Source organism: Podarcis cretensis (assembly GCF_951804945.1).
Source record: "Podarcis cretensis genome assembly, chromosome: 4".
NCBI classification, from domain to species: Eukaryota; Metazoa; Chordata; class Lepidosauria; order Squamata; family Lacertidae; genus Podarcis; species Podarcis cretensis.
In genome coordinates, this window is record NC_137173.1 from 84,253,397 (window position 1) to 84,273,944 (window position 20,548).

At 44.0% G+C, this 20,548-nt stretch overlaps 1 protein-coding gene across 4 annotated transcripts; it reads right to left on the bottom strand.

Annotated features, from left to right (window-relative positions):
- Positions 1-9,298: 9,298 nt before the first annotated feature.
- LOC307215374 (protein-lysine methyltransferase METTL21E-like) lies at positions 9,299-19,773 on the bottom strand. 4 transcript variants are annotated; one of them, XR_013838491.1, is made up of 6 exons: positions 19,214-19,567; positions 17,323-17,408; positions 12,187-12,344; positions 11,737-11,854; positions 9,755-10,665; positions 9,299-9,721 (listed from the first exon to the last, which is right to left on the bottom strand). XR_013838491.1 is itself a non-coding variant. In XM_079974564.1 (6 exons), exons 3-6 carry the CDS (start codon positions 17,393-17,395, stop codon positions 10,229-10,231), a joined length of 786 nt encoding a protein of 261 aa, XP_079830690.1. In that variant the 5' UTR covers positions 17,396-17,408; positions 19,214-19,316; positions 19,591-19,773; the 3' UTR covers positions 9,299-10,228. The 4 variants fall into 4 exon arrangements, 3 of the variants coding, with proteins under 3 accessions (XP_079830690.1, XP_079830691.1, XP_079830689.1); XM_079974564.1 differs by adding an exon at positions 19,591-19,773 and having other exon boundaries at positions 9,299-10,665; positions 19,214-19,316; XM_079974565.1 differs by having other exon boundaries at positions 9,299-10,665; positions 19,274-19,569.
- Positions 19,774-20,548: the final 775 nt, after the last annotated feature.

Sequence of the window (20,548 nt, forward strand, 5' to 3'; positions counted from 1 at the left end):
TTCTGCAATCTACAGAGTTTTTAAAAGATGTGCTAGCAAAACAGAATGGCTCCAATGTTGAAGTAAGTGTAGCAGAAACAAGCTAAGAAGCTCAAATCATATATATGACTGACAGTTTTCCTTGGAAATTAAACCAACGTCCAGACTTTAACGTACAAAACCTTTACTTGCAGAAACTTATAGTTGTAGATGAATTAAAACATATTAATTACAGTCACATGCTCATCCAAGCATGGGCTTACAGTCTCTTCTTCTAACTTCGAAACAACTGTCTTTTCCTCTCTTTCCAGAGCTCAGCCGACTATTATGAGAGGTTTTCACTTTTACCTTCTTCTGCAGCTTTGCTCTCTTTCTCTCAAGCAGCGAAGAAGCACTCCACCACTCTATTCAACTTAGCAGTGTTCACAGTGGATTCCCAAACACAGTCATCTTGCTTCACATAAAATGGAGTCTCTCCTTCACTAGATATAGCCCTTGTGACCAACGTTAGCCAATCACATGGGAACTACTAGAGAACTCTCTAGAATTCAGTTTGCCGACCAAATCTAATTTAAACACATACTAATGCATACAAGCATTTACAATTTCAGCGAATTAAATTACTATACTTAGCATCTGGAGCATGTGATCAATAGTTCAAGATGAACATTCCCCACTTGTGAAGTGGCAGGTTGTGGTCTACAGACATCATGCAGGCTTTTTCAAGTCACAAGAAAGGAAAGTCGAACACAACACCAGGAAGATCTTTCTGACAGTAAGAGCTGCTCAACAGTGGAACGGACTCCCACGAGAGGTGGTGGATTCTCCTTCCTTGGAGGTTTTTAAGCAGAGGTTGGGTGGCCATCTGTCATGGATGCTTTAGCTGAGATTCCTGTATTGTAGGAGGTTGAACTAAAGACCCTTCAGATCTCTTCCAACTTTATAATTCTATGATTCTGAGATACACTTCCCACAATTCTTTGGGGGATGCCATGACTGTTTAAAGCGATCTGATGCCATTTAAATGTATAATATAGTTTTGCCGCTCCTAACATGGCATCGCGGCTTCCTGTTACTTCTACAGCAGCACTGTATTTCATGCAGAGGGCTTCTTGCTCTAGAGAGAGGGAGATGTGTGCCTCTCTATGTTGTATGTTCTCTCAAGAGCAGCAAGCCCCAAAGTTCCTTAGTGCTCCCTGCCATTTTCCTGTTCACCAAAAGGAGGAGTGAACAAGAGGCGACTCAACTGACCGCCTGTCAAAGGGAAGAGCAAGTGTTGTAACCATTGGGGGCATTCAGCTTGCTGGGTTAATGGAAGCCAGTTGTTTGTGGAACAGATTTCCAGGCTCAGGAACAGACTTCCACAAGCTGCTGCCCTCCAGATGTTTTGCACCACAGCCCCATCAAACCCAGCCAGCACTGGTGCAGTCAAAACATCTGGAGGGCAGCAGGTTGGGAAAGGCTACTCTAGAAGAAGTGTGGATAAATGTTGGTCCTCTGGTCTCCAGGATGCTTAAAACAGGGGTAGGAAACATGTAGCCTTACAACTCACATCAGACCCAGGGCCGGATTTAGGTTTGATGAGGGCGGGCCTAAGCTACTGAAGGTAATGGGGCCCTTTATATATCTAGCTGTTGTTTGTCAACAACGAATCGTCACTGTTTTTTGTGTTGAATATATGCTATATGGTAATTTATGGACCTAATAGGTATCTAAAGCCATTTGCACATAACAAAATATATATATTATCAATTGTTGAATTGAAATACAATTAAGAAGAAGAATATTAATAGTGGGGACGCGGGTGGCGCTGTGGGTTAAACCACAGAGCCTAGGGCTTGCTGATCAGAAGGTCGGCGGTTTGAATCCCCACGACGGGGTGAGCTTCCATTGCTCAGTCCCTGCTCCTGCCAACCTAACAGTTCAAAAGCACGTCAAAGTGCAAGTAGATAAATAGGGACCGCTCCGGCAGGAAGGTAAACGGCGTTTCCGTGCGCTGCTCTGGTTTGCCAGAAGTGGCTTAGTCATGCTGGCCACATGACCGGGAAGCTGTACGCCAGCTCCCTCGGCAAATAAAGCGAGATGAGCACCACAACCCCGAACTGCCCACGACTGGACCTAATGGTCAGGGGTCCGTTTACCTTTTACCTTTATATTAATAGTGAAATACAATTAAGAAGAAGTATATTGGGGGGCAAGAGAGTGGGGCCCTCAGCGATAGCTTGTTTAGCTTATACATAAATCTGGCACTGATCATACTGAGTATTGCTGGTTGGGGCTGTTCTGACAATATCTGGAGCCTCCCCTCCCCCGATCCATACTCATCCCATTCAAAAATAAACCAGACTATTTCTTTGCTTCAGCCTCTTATACACAACAAATTCAGTAACTCGAGAGAAATCTAACACCCCTTGAAATAATCCCTCCTGACAATATGTTTTTTATGCATTGCATCGAGCTGACAATACAGATCCCATTGTTGGATTTGCTGTTTTAAGTTCTGCACAAATTTATGCTTACTGGTGTTCTTACCCGCCCTTCTCACCCCGATCCATTTTTTTAATTGACGAAATAAATAGCCCAATTTTGTGGGGGGGAAGAGCCATGCTGACGCCCGGTGGCGGCTCCTTGTAACGGCAGCTCCTTGATGGATCGTAAAAGCTCTTTTTAGAGCGGTAACCAAACCCTGATCATTATCTCAAGTGTGACATACTGGATGGGAAGCAGAGACGGGAAGATGCGTCCACGGTATCTTGGATTTACATCAAAGCTGAAATGTTAGCTGCATTATCTCCGAACTAGGGAAACCTGACTTTAAAGCGCTCGTTATTGAACAGCTCCTTTAGCAGTTATGTCTTAATTAAAATACAGCTGACAATGCACCTGTCTATAAATCTTCTTAATAAAACCCATTCATTGGAGGGAGGGGAAGGGTCTCGACATTTGCGTTCCCAGCCACCAGAATGCAAAACATTCTTTTTTCCCCGATTGTTGGTTTTATTTTACGTACCTGTTAATAATTTACCCAACTATTAAATATTAATAGTTTGAGAAAGTTTGCTTAACCACTACGGGGGGGGGGAGGCAAACACTTCAAGTGGTATAAGAAAGGGGGGGACTGAAGAGGGGATAAGAGTTGAGGTCAAGATTCCAGCTGCTAACTGTTCCATGTCTAGCGACTGCTGATCCTCCTGGGAGAATAACCTTTATCATCTCATCCCCTTTCTAAGGCTTGGTGTATCGCATCCTTTGTTCTTTTGATCCTTACATGTCCGGTCCCTCTGTTCGCCACACACACAGATACACACAATCATCCTCTATTCACCTGCCTTTCCCACTCTGCTTTGGCTGCCAGAAAATTGAATTACCTGGACAGGCCCATTATATTTTGCAATGCCTACTGGCTGCACTGGAGAATCCCATCAGAGGCGTGTCTGAAGTTCTATGGCAGAATCAAAGAAAATACTGGGCACTGCTCTGTAGCAAACGGGCCTGCACCCTCCCTTGCATTGTAAACAGGCTTGGTGCTGACCATTAAAGCCCTAAACGGCCTCGATGTATACCTGAAGGAGCGTCTCCACCCCCATCATGCAGCCTGGACACTGAGGTCCAGTGCCGAGGGCCTTCTGGCGGTTCCCTCGCTCTGAGAAGTGAGGTTACAGGGAACCAGGCAGAGGGCATTCTCGGTTGTGGCACCTGCCCTGTGGAACACCCTCCCAGCAGATGTCAAGGCAATAAACAACTATTTTACTTTTAAAAGACAACTGAAGGCAGCTCTGTTTAAGGAAGTTTTTAATGTCTGACAGTGTATTGTTTTTAATATTTGGTTGGAAGCCACCAAGAGCGGCTGGGGAAACCCAGCCAGATGGGTGGGGTATAAATATATTATTATTATTATTATTATTATTATTATTATTATTATTATTATTTGTATCTGAAGAAGTGTGCATGCACACGAAAGCTCATACCAAGAACTAACTTAGTTGGTCTTTAAGGTGCTACTGGAAGGATTTTTTTTATTTTGTTTTGACTATGGCAGACCAACACGGCTACCTATCTGTAACTATTATTATTATTATTATTATTATTGCCTCCTGTCTGGCAACTCCCCCTTCCCGCACCTGTGACTCTTGAGAACAGCTTAATCTGCAGATATTAGCAATAACAACAACAACGTTATTATTTATATCCCACCCATCTGGCTGGGTTGCCCCAACTACTCTGGCAGCTTACAGCATGTATAAAAGCATAATAAAACGTCAAACATTAAAAACTTCCCAATATAGTGCTGCCTTCAGATGTCTTCTAAAAGTTGTGCAGTTCTTTCATCTCCTTGACATGTGATGGGAGGGCGTTCCACAGGGCAGGCGCCACTGCCAAGAAGGCCCTCTGCCTGGTTCCCTGTAACCTCACTTCTCGCAGCGAGGGAACCGCCAGAAGACCCTCGGTGCTGGATTTCAGTGTCTAGCCTGAATGATGGGGATGGAGACGCTCCTTCACGTATATAGGGCCAAGACCATTTAGGGCTTTAAAGGTCAGCACCAACGCTTTGAATTGTGCTTGGAAAAATACTGGGTCCTAGTGCTTCCTTCCATGTTTAGGAAGCTTTTCCTCCGCTCTCCCTGAAACTGATCTACAGGGTAACATCTCATTCCGGCTACTGCCTGGAGAAGAGGAGGTTAAGGGGTGATATGATAGCCATGTTCAAATATATAAAAGGATGTCACATAGAGGAGGGAGAAAGGTTGTTTTCTGCTGCTCCAGAGAAGCGGACACGGAGCAATGGTTCCAAACTACAAGAAAGAAGATTCCACCTAAACATTAGGAAGAACTTCCTGACAGTAAGAGCTGTTCGACAGTGGAATTTGCGGCCAAGGAGTGTGGTGGAGTCTCCTTCTTTGGAGGTCTTTAAGCAGAGGCTTGACAACCATATGTCAGGAGTGCTCTGATGGTGTTTCCTGCTTGGCAGGGGGTTGGACTCGATGGCCCTTGTGGTCTCTTCCAACTCTATGATTCTATGATTCTACTGTGTTAAGAAATGTTCACACTGTCTGCGCTTTCTGTTTAACACATATAAGCCATCCCTACCAGGAAGCCTGCTGAACAAAAACTTTGCATGACAAACAGTGAAACAGATGTACAATTAGTGCTTGCAAATGGTAAAACAAATACATTGGAACTGGACCCTGACTTGAGTATCTCAGACTAAAGTCTTAATTTAAAGCCTTCTCCAACCAGGAAGGGGGAAATCCTTGTAAGTTTGCAGAATTTGCTCAGAAATAGTCCTTTGGGACAACGTTAGCTACTGCGCAGGTGACAATGTCTGCAAATTTCAGCCACTTATAACTGTTAAGTTGTGGGTAAACATATCAGACGACACAGCGATTCTTCAAACAGCTCTTGTTTATTCAGAGGCCAGAACAGAACTGAGCTGAAGGGCTCAGTCAGCCTGCTTATATAGAGCTCCAGTACAACGTTACTGTAGCAACTTTCTAAAACTATCCAATCACTGAACGTCACTTTCGATCCTTCATTTGCATAACTATCTACAGTATCCCCCTGCTGGCCCAGGGTGGTAACTTCAGTACATAACAATAACCAGTTCCAGTTTTTCTTTCTAGACGATAACAAAAGCACCTGGGTCATAAAATATCCCAATAGATCTACAGTGTTGATGTTTGCCATTCGGGTGCTCTCTTTTTTTTTTGCCTTGGACCAATATAAAGTATAAATGTCCCCTGGGGTATTTCATACCAAAACATGGGCTACAATCCTAATGCTGAAGTAAGTAAAGGTAAAGGGACCCCTGACCATTAGGTCCAGTCGTGGCCGACTCTGGGGTTGTGGCGCTCATCTCGCTTTATTGGCCGAGGGAGCCGGCGTACAGCTTCCGGGTCATGTGGCCAGCATGACTAAGCCACTTCTGGCGAACCAGAACAGCGCACAGAAACGCCGTTTACCTTCCCACCAGAGTGGTACCTATTTATCTACTTGGACTTTGACGTGCTTTCGAACTGCTAGGTTGGCAGAAGCAGGGACCGAGCAACGGGAGCTCACCCCATCGCGGGGATTCGAACCGCTGACCTTCTGATCGGCAAACCCTAGGCTCAGTGGTTTAGACCACAGCGCCACCCGCGTCCCTAATGCTGAAGTAAGCCCCACTGAATTCAGTGGAATTAGGTTAGCATTCAATCCTGATCCAGAGAAGCTGCATGAATTGCCCTTCTTCAGACCCATGGTTTCGTTTAGGAACATTTTATGCTCCCGAGCTCCATTGAAAGTTGGCTGGGGGTAATAAAATCTCTCCAGAAACTTGTATGTGCGTAGTTTGATTTCATTTTGTTTTTGATGTTAATGGAGCTGAAGCATTGCTTCCCATTGCTTCGCATATGTCTTTGTCTTCTCTATGCAGGCTGCATAATTCAACTTTGAAGCAGGTTACTTTAAAACTATTTTAGAGCGAAAGATCTTTCATGCAACTATTAAGCCATATACTACTGGGGAAAGAAGGGCTTCTTTTCTTTCATCTATCTTTTCTAATAATCCACACTACAGTCCTTTCGGCGCTGATCAGCAATGAAATTCTCATTGATTAAATGAGCTCTGCACAGATGCCTAAACTATGTTGGGTAGGAGCACAATTTGTCTGCAGCTGTTTTAGCTCTTCTGACTTTTCACTCTTTTCCTTCCACTGATGATGAAGGACTTTCTCTAATTGGGAGGAAACAGCATGAAGAGCAGACTCTTCCTGTCCTATCTACTCGCTCATATCACTGTCTTAATAAATCTCTTCCCCAACTGAAATAACTGCTGCCTATAATGCCCAATTCAATCAAAGAGATGCAGCATGTGGCGCAACTCTTGAAGGGCTATACCACTTCAGAGTGCATGTTTGAAGACATCCAACCTGGATGTCCTTCCAGGGCACAGTGAGAAGACTCACAAATGAGGCATGCAGTGATGTGATGGCACAATGAATGACACAAAGCCAAATGCATGCATTGCTTGGTCTTCTTCTTCTTCTTTGGCGATCACTCGTAGCCGAGTAAGATTGTAAGATTCCATGAAGACGGTCTTAACAGTGAGTCCTTAATTGACTATGGAGGCCAGTTCTGGATCCACACGTCCTTCCACGGTGGGGACATTAGTTTCCAGGCGGGAGTTGATCACGGCGAGGGTTTGCCAAGCATGCCTTCCTCTTAGCATGTTTCTCCCTTTCGTCCTGAGTTTGAGTGTCTTCAAAGTCCATGACACCTTTGGTAAAGGCTGTTCTCCAATTGAAGTGCTCTCAGGCCAGTGTTTCCCAGTTGCTGGTGTTTATACTACATTTTTAGATTTGCCTTGAGAGTGTCTTTAAACCTCTTTAAACCAGCATTATGCTGGTGTATTTAACGTTTGTGTACTTTATATTGTTTTGTCTGTCTGTCTGTTTGTTTGTAAGTATGCCTAAATAAAACTTTTTTAAAAATAAAAAAATAAACCAGCATTATGCTTTCCATTTTTAAGTTTAGAATAGTCACTTTGGAAGACGATAAACAGGCATCCGAATAACATGACCAGTCCATCGAAGTTGATGTTGAAGAATCATTGTTTTTACACTGGTGATCTTTGCTTCTTCCAGTACACTGGCATTAGTTCACCTGTCTTCCCAATTGATGTGTAAAAAAAATTGGTATACCATTCATGGCAGCAGATTTGATCGTTGCCCTGGTACACCTCCAAAGTGAAAACAACGGTCCATGATAAAGGACCCACAAGTAAATTGCACATTGGTGAGCATCTGATGTACAGTACTGCCAAGTCAGGGTGATGGGGGTTTCACACCTAATTCTGCTTTGAATTATTTCACGGGGTATTTATGTGGTTTATGATTAGGGCCCACATTGATCCCAGGTTTCCACTAGGTGGCAGCACAGCAAAATGTTTCTAGCACAGAGTGCTAACATTCTATTTGCTCACTGAAACCTCTCACACAGTGCTGCTGTCACACGGAGTCAAATCATTCGTCCATCCAACTCAGTATTGTGTACACTGACTGGTAGTGAACTCCAGGGTTTCAGACAGGAGTCCTTCGCAGGGACTGAACCTGGGGTCTTGTGAATACAAAGCAGATCCTCTACTGCTGAGCTGAAACACATATTCTGTGCAGCAAGATATATTTTCAAAGGAACAACACTGGGGAAAATTACTGGACCACGTGAAACATTTCTCATTTTCATATGGATTTGCCAAAGCTACTCAAATACAGACTTTCTGTCATTGGCACCTGCTGCACTGCAGTCCACTGCAAGGAATAAGTAAAGGTAAAGGGACCCCTGACCATTAGGTCCAGTCGTGGCTGACTCTGGGGTTGTGGCGCTCATCTCGCTTTATTGGCCGAGGGAGCCAGTGTACAGCTTCTGGGTCATGTGGCCAGCATGACTAAGCCGCTTCTGGCGAAGCAGAGCAGTGCACGAAAACGCCATTTACCTTCCCGCCAGAGTGGTACCTATTTATCTACTTGCACTTTGTGCTTTTGAACTGCTAGGTTGGCAGGAGCAGGGACCGAGCAACGGGAGCTCACCCCGTCGCAGGGGTTCGAACCACTGACCTTCTGACTGGCAAGTCCTAGGCTCTGTGGTTTAACCCACAACGCCACCCACATCCCTTCACTGCAAGGAATATATTAGTGTTCAAATTCAATTGCTTTTTCTTGGATAATGTCAAGTTCCTACAAAGTCAGAATTCCAGGTGCCTCCCAACCCATTTATGGAAAATGGCACTGGGAGCATTTCAAAAAGTGTGTTGTTAATGAGTAATAAAAAGCAACAGAGAACATACAAGAAAGGAGGTTCTGACTAAACATCAGGAATAACTTTCTGGCAGCAAGAGCTGCTTGACAGTGGAACCCCTTGGAAGGTAGAGAAAGAGTCTTTTTAGGGCAGAATTAGGCATCGTCGGAGGTTTGTGGCAACAGTCACCAAAATCAGCTGCCTCATCCCTCTGCTCTCCAGAGTGATTTTAGAAAAGGTTACATTTGGCAATTTTCTGCTCAAATTTCTCTTGACTGCACTCATATGGGATTCAATTGACCTAGATACAAAAACTAAAGTAAACTAAAAATTCCTGTACATAGAAAACAAGCAAGTTAATTTTCTAGTAGAAATGTTTGTTTTGGAACTAAAGATGTGCTCCTCTACAAATCTATCCCTATACCACTAAAGTAATTTGTTTTGCTTAAAGGAGTGTGCCCCCAGTCTCTGCCGAGAGGTAGCAAGGGGTCTTGACACTTCACCAGGGTTTGTGTTCCTTCGGAATGAGACACGTTGGAGACTGTAGCATCCTTAAGAAATACGATTTATTTACACCTGAGTTTACATGTAGGGAGTGCAGAACATTACATGCCAAGAGTGTCTCTTGTTGCTCTCCTCATAGCTTCAGGAAGATTGGTTCCAGAACAGAAGTCAGTCAAGCTGGAAACTTCCCCCTTCACCTCTGCTATTGTCTTTTGCTACTAATACCCAGTTGTGGGAGGGACGCCACCCCATTTTTTGTCTGACGCTAAATGTGCCACCGTTTGTCAGGGTAATGAACTCTGCCATCGCCTGTCTTTGTTGGCACCTCTGTCAGCCAATCTCCAGAACAAGAGAACTAGCTCAGCCTGTGTTTTTTTACACTGTTTTTTTACATCTTCTCTTAATACTCCAAACGTTAGCGAAATTCTACCATTTACTAAATAAGGAATTACGGGGGAATCTGCCTCCTTCCACAAATTCATAGCAATATTATGAATAACGCTGCACTTTAGTATCTGCATATAGTTATACAGTGGTACCTCGGGTTACATACGCTTCAGGTTACAGACGCTTCAGGTTACAGACTCCGCTAACCCAGAAATAGTACCTCAGGTTAAGAACTTTGCTTCAGGATGAGAACAGAAATTGTGCTCCGGCGGTGCAGAAGCAGCAGGAGGCCCCATTAGCTAAAGTGGTGCTTCAGGTTAAGAACAGTTTCAGGTTAAGAACGGACCTCCGGAACAAATTAAGTACTTAACCCAGGGTAACACTGTAAAGGTATGTATTGCGGCTCATTATCAGTGCAAACAAAGGTGTGCATGGACCATCGTGAATCTGTTGATGTGTTGTATTATTTCGGACTGCAAGCGAGGACCAAACATTTGAGTGCTCTGCCAGTATCATACGTTCAAACCTAGCAATCCAATGAGAAATGGTCTAATCCTGGCTAACAAAAGAGACCCATGCATTGACAATCACCTAACCAGCAGTCTGGATGGGAAAAGGGAAGGCCTTTTCGCTTTATGCCTTCTCTTTGCTTTAAACAGGGTTATATTTAAGCTGGGGAGATCAGTTATAACCTCCAGGTCAAACAGTTTCTTGAATCTGTCCACAAACTGGTTTTCCTTCTCCAGTCGGAACCTCATGGCCCAGATGATGATGGTGTTGTCCTTGCACAAGTGGTCGAAGGTAAGGAGTAGCTCGTTCAGGTAAGGGTGGTGGTACACAACGTCGGCCGCCAGGATGTAGTCAAAGTGGCACGAAGCCCTGGGGAAATTCTTCTCCAGGTCGACCCCCCAAAACAGTTCCTTTGCCTGGGGCTCATGCGTGCATTTGGTCTTCGTGTTTTTGACAAGGTTGTACCGAAGGTTCCCCAGCAATTCAGGCAAATCGGTGGCAACCACACGTGCACCTGTGGCAGGAAGGGGCCACAGAATGAATGCTTAGCAAATCTAAGACTGTTTTGCAGGAATGCTCTCTGGCATCATTGAAGACAGTAGGAACATGGGCAGCTGTTTAGACCAAAGTCAGACCATTGGTTCCTCGATAACTCAGTACCATCTACACTGACTGGTAAAAGTTCTCCCGATTTTCAGACAGGAAGTCTCTCCCAGCCCTGTGTGAAGATGCCAGGGATTGAATCTGAGACCTTCGGCACAGAAAGCAGACACCCTATCACTGAGTTACAACCCTTTGGTCTGTGGGTCATTACTGCCGCCAAACCAACAATTCACACTTTGCCAGATAGGCACATGAAAGGGCTGAGGCTCACAGAGCTTCCCTGTAAAATTTGCTAGAGAGAACTCTGTGAGATCACTTCCTTTGTCTGCCTTGGCAAGAAGCTGTAATACTACAAGCTTCCTTCCTGCCAAGGCATATTTCTCTTTCTTCACCATGCCTCCAAGCTGACCATACATGCAGCTCAGACACCATTTCTGAACTTACATTTTGTACTTTTGTAACTTAGTAGTTATAAACCTGTCTTTGTTTTGCTAATTCAAAATCTAGAATATGTAAGTAAATGCTACTTTTATTTCTTCACAAAACAATGTGTGTGCGATTGCTGTTTTCAAGGTGGAGAAAAGTGGTAATACCAAGAAAAACCCAGCCTACCTTAAAGAATCCTGGATTATTGTTTCTAGAAGGTTAAATCAACCTTGTCTTCCAAGTTCTGGCCACAATGGATGGTACTCTGCTGATCTCACTCACATGGGCAAGGAAGGATAATAACTAAAACAATATTTCCTCTCCTAGTGTCTAAATCCATCCTTACATGGTCTATCTACCATGCCCTCTTCCTGCAAAACCACATTTCTATATGGGGTGGGGGGAGAGACCTGTGTTTAAAAGATAGTGAGCCCCTGTCTCTGTTGCTACTTTTGTTTTTGAGCTGACATGCTACTCCTTGGTCACAGGTGCACTAAAATCCCACACACACCTTGGAATACCACTTTCTGATCTAGAGGTCACTACCCATACTCACCAAGGAAACTGGCTACTATTGAGACCAGGCCTGTCCCAGCTCCAATTTCAATGACATTTTTATCAACCAGATTATAAGATTTCATGTTAGTTTCCAAAAAGTGGCAGATAACGAGAGCCTGTGGATGGGGAAAAACAAAAACAGTACAAGAGCAAATTGACAGGGGAAATAGCATTATAAATAAATAAATAAATAAATATGCATATGCCTTGATTATTATTAATAATAGCAGCAAGGCTTTCCTTGTATGGATGATGGAGCTTGTTGATCTTGCAGTGAATTGCTCCTTTTGGGTAGCAATTCTGATCCCCAAATACATCAGCTGTCTGTATTTAGAGCCTCATCTTCACAGAACTTTAGTTTCCCCAGGCTTTAAACAACCACCCCTTGCGTTTCACACTGTGCTCTGCTTCACGTATCAGAGCCAACAGTCTTGTTTGCCTGCAATACCGAAGGCCAGACGACAGCTCCATAGCAGTCGGTGGATTCCGTGATCTTTATCTTGTGGCCAACAAAATGGAACCCTTCCCAGGCTTGGGTGGTTATCAGCGAAGGGGAGAAACACCTTCCCATGATCTCTGCGACTATCTGTTCATCTCCGTTTGGTCCTAGTAATAAAACAATGGAAAGGTCATGTGTCATAATAACAGCGAGAGGTAGCCCAGCTCAGCTAACGATAGTGCAGTGACCTAATCGCAAAAGCCACTAACCTCTATATGGCCAGGCAGCCCTGCTGAGCATGAAGCCATCTGAGTTATGTCCCTGCCCACAAAAAGTCCCTAACAATAATTGTTTAGCGTGATATATGTGGCCTCGGGGAGCTGCCATCTATCACGCTTGCTATTTATAAAGCTATAATAATAGAACGGAATCCCACCTTGACTCAGCACCAATGAGACATAGAAGTCAGAGAAGTTATAGAGTTAGGTACAATCTGTAAGTGAGTTTCAGACTGAGTTCTTTGCTTTTGGATTACGTCAAGGGGGTTTGTGGATTCTGAAGCAGTATTTTGTATACTGTGGATACCATCCCTTTGCCAGGTCCCTTTGTTGTTAGGAGGAGGTTTTTCGAAGGTTGTCAAGGACCTAGTTGCTGCTGATTTTACTCGTGGGTTGTTTAGGAGGTCATGTAATTGGTGGTGTGTTAGCCAGGGCATCTGGGTATCCCCTAGTTTGTCTTGTATTTCCTGTGTGTACTTTCCCTCTGTTCTTCCCAACCTAACACTGTATATAACACTAATGTCTCACAACAAATGAAACTGATCTGTAGAAAACACAACTTGAAAAAAGAGACAACGCGTGTATTTTTTGGTAAACTAATATATCTTTAATAATATATTTAAAAGAAACAGAAGAGTTATAGAGTTCTTGCCATGGGCTGAAACCGCCTGAATAGAAGACTGAATGATGGAAGATTCTGTCAGGCTGCAGAGAGTTGCAAGGCCAGCTGGCTCACCCCGGCTGGGTCATCTCCTTCCAGCCGTCCTGCTGCGAAGACCCATCGGCCTCTGCTCCAACATAAATCAGCGACCCAGGCTTCAAAGCCAGGGCACACTATGTCAGCAGAGCGAACTGTGCACACAGAATAGGTGTGAGGCTTGTGGAAGCATACTACAACTACGGATTTATTAATCATAAATCAGGACAAAGAAACATGTAGTCTCTGTCTTTGTCTTCTCCAAGAGACAGAGAAAAGCAAAAGCTATACACACAATGGAAATTCCCAGCAAGCTGTGCTGGCATGTAAACAGACATGTGACATGCAACAGTTCCATGTCTGCAACTAAAGGTGAAATGGAATTTTCCAACAGATTCAGGAAGGAATTTATTTGCATAGCTAAACTATGGAACCCACTCTCAAGTGGTGGCCTCCAACTCAGATGTCTTCAGAATTGGATTAGCCCAATCCATGCAGAACTAGACAATCAATGGCTACAAGACACACTCAGTAAGTTCTACCTCCACTGCCGGAGGCTCATCATAGGTTCATATTTTAAATTGCCCGAAGGCTAAAGGAAGCCACATCTTACAGGCTCACAGGTTCTCTTCCAGCCTAAGCCACAGTTCCTTGGTTCCTGCTTGGTCTTGCAGTGAGGAGGCAGTTGACAACACAGAAAGGCCTTGATCTTGGCTTTTATATCTCCCCTATCCGAACTGCATGCGAGCAGCTGAAGACTCTGCCTGCATGAAACCCTCTTCTCCTCCTTCTTCAATCCTCTTCTGGTCCTGGGAGCCAGTGGAGCAAGAGAATTCTCTCTCTCTCTCCCTCCTTCCTGCACTTGTTCTCCACTCTCCAGCCTTGCAGCTTCTCCTGCCTCTGACTCTCATCTCCCGGATGTTACAGGTTCCCCCAGTTCACAGATTCCCTTCTTCTAAGTCTCCAACCCACCTTCTCCTGGTCCCCAATCCTCAATATCTAGCCACCACTCTTCAGTGCCCTGACATCATGCTATCCATTCTCAAAGTAAAGTGCTAACGTGGTGAGTTTATGTCAAACTGTAAGGGGTCAGGGGAGGTCAAGGTGGACAGGGCTTCGGGACAAGGAATCCGCTCTGCCCTCAAGTGTCCTGCTGAAATGCTGCCAAGCAACTCCAGCTGGCACTTTTTAGGAAACCCTATACTGTGGCAGCATGGCGATGCAGCATATGCCCTGAGCACATGCTTTCTCCCACACAAAAATGACAGAAACTCTTGTCTTGACAGAGGCAGTGGTGAAAGCAGGCATGAATGGACACGTGTGGAGAATGATTTCATAAACGTTCATCAAGGGCCAAACCTAGAAGCAACACGGAAGACCCACAGAACAGGGTTTCATGTGTATTTGTGTGTGTTTTTAATGCTGAAAATGTTTGCACAACATTCAAAAGAAAATTTCCAACGAAAAAGAGATCTGGACTGTAGCACTATGGGAGGGAGGGAGAGAGTTAAGTTTTTCCCCATACCAAATGAAAATAACCCCTGGAGCTGCTATGTGCCCTGTTTGGGGCAATAGCTTTCTTTTCCAGGTCCAGCATCAGTATCATAATCTATATACTGAATTTATACTGTTTTGGGTCTAGCCATGTGTGTGATTACGTAGCCCAAACCTAGGGAGGGGGGTGGACGGCAACAACCTCAACAAAGCAGCCCTAGTGTTGTGCCTTGCAATGAAATAACTCAAAGGCAATATGATACAACTTTAGATTGTCACGGCTTCCCTCGAAGGCATAGCTGTCAACGTTTCCCTTTTTTAAAGGGAAATTCCCTTATTCCGAATAGGATTCCTCAAAAGAAAAGGGAAAAGTTGGCAGCTATGCTCGAAGAATTCTGGGAGCTGTAGCTTATTAAGGGTGCTGAGAATTTCAACCTCAACAAACTACAGTTTGTGAGTAGTGTAAGGTCAAGTGGGTTCAAGTCCTCTGCTTTCTAAGAGGTCAACTCAGGACTTTGCCAAGTCATAGATACAGCCTAGGAACACATGATTATATATATATGCAACACTAAACCATCTAACAGATCAGGGTGTTTACAGTTGCACTTATTCTATTCCAGCCTATTGGCCCCATAAATTGACTTGCTCTCTTAGTTAATCTGCTCACTCAGGCAGATTTGGCGAATATGCTAAAGGTCCCCCTTCTACTCTTTCTTGCTTCTATTTTAAGGAAATCAAAACACGTGAAATGCTGAGTTCACACTAAATCGATAATCCTTCAAGATGGCTCTTGCTCCTTGCCTATGTAAGGTTTCCTAATCGACAGCGATAGCACCACAATCACTTCTGCAAATGCACCTGGAAAGCTGCATTCCTGTATGGCTTCATAATGAAGATGCGAAATGACCAGAATTTCTACACGGAAGAGCTTCTCTTTGAAGTTGAGGGTGAAAGACTGGATTACCAGATCACATTTCTTTTAAAAGGATCAAGAGAAACGATGTCCTGCCAAGACCCTAAAATGCCAGGGATCTGGTTGCAAAGAGATTTTCTCTCACGGTCACATAAAAATACTTGTTGATGTTTCAGCTTGAAGGTTCTCTACAACTCTATTGTACAAATTCCAAAATCCACATCTGAGCAATTTCTTTCTTAGGGCAAACCAAAATGTTCCAAAAAGAGTGTGCAAGTTTTCAAGTAGAGACTGGTCTGGGTAACAGCTGGATTTTATATCCCCCCCCCTCTCTCAAATGGGGATCAATTATTGCCTGCTGCTTCTTCCCAACAGCCAAAAACCTGCAACTCACCTAATGGACTAGAGCAGTGGTTCTCAACCTGTGGGTCCCCAGATGTTGTTGGACTACAACTCCCATCATCCCTGAGCTCTGGTCTTGCTAGCTAGGGATGATGGGAGATGTAGTCCAACAACATCTGGGGACCCACAGGTTGAGAACTGCTGGACTAGAGCTTCATTTTAATGTCTGCTGCCTACTTACTATCTGAAGACTACAAGGCAATGCAAACTCCATCATGTCTTCAGAATCAGCCAAAATTCCTCCTCTCTCCCCCACTGCCACTTATGTTCACCATCGAGCCTGATGTCCTCATCCAAGTTCTGGAGAACTCAAAAGCTACCACACTCTTTTGTAAGATTCCGGTTGGCCCAATAAAAATATTGCCCTAATGTGAGTTTTGGAATTGTTCCTGTGGACTTACGTGTATATCTTTAGTTACAGATAGGTAGCCGTGTTGGTCTGCCATAGTCAAAACAAAAAAAAATTCCTTCCAGTAGCACCTTAAAGACCAACTAAGTTAGTTCTTGGTATGAGCTTTCGTGTGCATGCACACTTGTATCTGAAGATACACGTGTATCTGAAGAAGTGTGCATGCACACGAAAGCTCATACCAAGAACTAACTTAGTTGGTCTTTAAGGTGCTACTGGAAGGAAATTTTTTTGTGTATATCTTTGTTTGTTTTGCAACTCACAACACAAGTTATGAGTGGTATTGTTTGTACAGGAGCCTGCACTAGCTCCCCATTGCACGTTCTTCCCTCTGCCTCTTCGTAGCTTTATTCCAGACCAGAAATAGGTTTGTGATTTATTTATTTTTAAGTCCCTTCAGGAGAGTGTATGAGATCCAACAGGAGGCTCTGAGAAGTTGAAGGGAAGCAACAAGAACCCGAAGGCAACATTAGCATTATTGGGTTCATTGTGTAATTACAAGTGATAAGCAAGTATTTTAGGGCTCCCTGGCAAAAGTTGATGAGTCTTTACAATAACCATGCGTGGATCATCATAATCCTATATAAACTCTCTCTCACACAAACACACACACTCTTTCTTTCTTTCTTTCTCTCTCTCTCTCTCTCTCTCTCACGCACACACACACACCAAAAATGGAAAATTTCAAGGGCTGCATACCTGTTAAGCATTTTAGGTGTGCAGCTATTGTATTTTAAGTATACACCTAATGTATACTTGATCAGAGCCTTGCCACAGTAACCCATGTTCTGGTAGCCTCCCAGCTAGATTACTGTTCTTAACTTTATGTGGGGCTTCCCTTGAAGACAGCTTGGAAATACTGATTGGACATGAGCTTAGAGACGTGATAGACCTCAGGTGTAGCAAAGGTACAAAGCAGTGGCTCATGCGTCACTTGCCAGCAAATATTTACCATTTTTGTTGTCTGGTTTTCTGGATTTTTCATCTGATCCAAGATGCTTGGGTTGCAATGAATGGGATTCCATTTCATACAATGGCCTAGCAATACAAAGGAAGAACTATTTTTAAAAAAGCCAAGCACAGCTTTAGTAACGAATTGGAAGGCATGGCATTTTCTTTCATTTGTCATGCATTTGGCTTCAAATGCATACATGTCAGGAGTGGACAATGTGGTACCCTGCAGATGCTTTGGTCTACAATTTTCATCAGCCCCAGCTAGCACGGCCAGGGATCAGGGATGATGGCAGCTGCCATACAATAATATCTGGACGACACCATGTTGGCTATCACGACAATAAGAGGCCTTATGCTACGGCAGTATAACCAACAATAAATCAACCATGCTGGATATTGTTAGGCCAGTGGCATACCTTGGGTTGCCAGAGCCCAGGGCTGTGCAGAGGGGGTGGGTGAGAGAGGGGGAAATGTACAGAGTACACATGTGCATTCAGCTGCCTAACAGCATCCATGTCACCCAGGAGATCGCAACCACAGAGATAAGAAAAGAAGACTTGTTCCGTTGCCTGGAGAGGTCACTTCCTGGTTTATACAGAGAAGCCGTTTTCAAAGGATCCCAGGAACAGAAGTGCACAGCTGTATTGAGCCAGCACTGGGTGTTGAGATTTTGTGCCCCTAACAATTTTGCGTCCGGGGCAACCGCCCCCCAGCCATGCTATGCCACTGTGTTAGGCTATGCAAGTAATGGTCGTGCGTAAAGTATTTAGAAGATCTGGTTCAAGTGTGCACCAAAGCCATAGCAAGGACATTTAGACAGCAGAATGAACAAAGTGAATCTGTAGATTAATAATAATAATAATAATAATAATAATAATAATAATAATAGCCTTCCATATATTATAGATATATAAATATATAGATATAGATCATAGGATCATCTGGTCCAATCCCCCTGCAATGCAGCTGTCCCATAGGGGGATCAAACCTGCAACCTTGGAGTTAGTAGCTGCACACTCTAAGCAACTGAGCTATCCAAGCTGATAAGTTATCTCAAGGTTATGTGCAAAATATAACAAAAACAACTAAGAAAAGTTTAAAAACAACAACAGCAGCAGCAGCACACACAAATCACAGAATAAATTTTCAGTGTTGTAAGGATTGTGCTACACAATCATCCTTGTGAAGGAATGTTAGGGACAATCTTTTCCCCACTCCCAGGTTTTAACACATACTAGTCCTACTTTCTCCCAGCCCACTTTAACTTCCCTGAATGGGGGAAATAATTGTTTTGAGAGTTTCTCACGCAATCAACCGGAAGGAAATAAAATCGGTGACAAGCCTCTATCCATTTACCTGAGACTAAGCCCCACTGAATTCAACGAGACTTGAATAGGATTGCCCTGTACATAGAATATGAGCATAGCTGTTTGTGATTTGTGTGGTGCAATCCTATGCATGCATGGTTACTCAGAAGTAAGTTTCACTCTGTTCAGTGGGGCTTACTCCCAGGGCAGTGTGCACAGGACCTGCACCTTTCTTTTGAGGAGAAGCAGCGAGAAAAATGACCCAAAAACCTGGCTGCGCTTTGACTGACAGTATTGTTTAGACAGACACTCTTGATCAAGCATTACCTTTCAAAGCCTTTGCACAAAATGTTATTCTAAAGGTCACCCCCGTAGGACATTATTATCCGTAATCTGGAACAACCTTACAGCGCTCAGAAATGTTAACTTGGCACCCTGCTGATTAGATATGGATATCTTTTGACTGTGAGTGATATATTTCAGATGAAAAACAACTAGATATCTAAACACAAGCTACATCAAAACTGTGCCTTTAATTTTTTAAAAACAACAACAATTATTGCAATGCACTAAGCAACATACCTAGGTTATTTTATTTTATTGTTCCAGGTTTCCACAGAAAGCGGAGGCCAAAATTCACACCTGCAGAATCTCTCCCCCAACACTGGTCAGTCTGTAAATAGCGCTATAGAGAAAAGCAGGAAAGTCTGAAACGTAACTTGCCAGCAGCACTTCCCAGGGAAGAATTTATAAATCCTGACAGCTGCAACGATTAACAAAGTGGGCACACCCCTTGAATTTCATTGGGAAAAACTCTTCGGAACACTTGCATAAGAAGGGGGGGGGTATTTCCTAGAAGTTATACAAGCTGCACTCATCAATGCCCAGCTACAAAGTAGTGAGTGAATGCATGTGCTCTCACACACAACCAAAATAGAGTGACTTTCTTCTTTCCAAACCTGTTTGCACTGTTGATGTGCCTTTCCCTCAAGGAGACCTGTGGAAAACTAGTTCTGCGACTTTGGAGCACGATTCAGGGCAGTTCTTGGCTCTTGCTGTTTCCAAGCAGGATCTGATCACATCCCAGCATACACGGACGGCACTTTTGCACAACAAACCTGACAGGAAAACATGCTGGGGGAGGGAATGTGGGACACGGGTGACGCTGTAGTCTAAACCACTGAGCCTCTTAGGCTTGCCGATTGGAAGGTTGGCGGTTCGAATCCCCGCGACGGAGTGAGCTCCCGTTGCTCGGTCCTGCCAACCTAGCAGTTCGAAAGCATGCTTGCAATTAGAAAAATTGCCACAGCGGGAAGGTAAACGGCATTTCCATGCACTCTGACACTTGCCACAGTGTCCCATTGCACCAGAAGCGGTTTGGTCATGCTGGCCACATGACCCGGAAAGCTGTCTGTGGACAAACGCCAGCTCCATCGGCCTGAAAGAGAGATGAGCAGCACAACCCCATAGTCGCCTTTGAATGGACCTAACTATCCAGGGGTCCTTTACCTTTTTACCTTTATGTGGTATAACCCTAGCTTGGTGCAATTTCATCTAACATCCCTGCAAACAAATCAGGATGATTGCTCAGTTTGAACAGGGTAGGGGAATCTGGTTGTGCAGTTTGGAAAGTGGTTGGTTTTATTTTTATGTACTTCTTTTAATAAGGCGAATTATGACTGTATAAATGAATCGATGCATCTGTGCAGCTTTTAAAAAGAAAGGCAAGAGCCTATGGAACCACAGAGGAACAGGCAAAACAGATTGCTGAATCAGCATTTGTCTCACTCTCACGTACGTGTGCCATGCAAATCAGAAAATCAGGCTCGCAGTGGAAAATTCACTGACTGCTCTTTAAATACTATGGGTTTCACCTTAACAGGGATGGAACGCAGGGCACTAGCTACTCCACCCTGT

Coding starts and splice junctions, on each gene's coding strand:
- LOC307215374 (XM_079974564.1), bottom strand. CDS start 17,395: ATGGAATCCCATTCATTGCAACCCAAGCATCTTGGATCAGATGAAAAA. Junction 12,345..17,322: donor AAAACCAGACAACAAAAATG/GTAAATATTTGC, acceptor TTTTATTACTAG/GACCAAACGGAGATGAACAG. Junction 10,666..11,736: donor AATAGTAGCCAGTTTCCTTG/GTGAGTATGGGT, acceptor TTCCTGCCACAG/GTGCACGTGTGGTTGCCACC.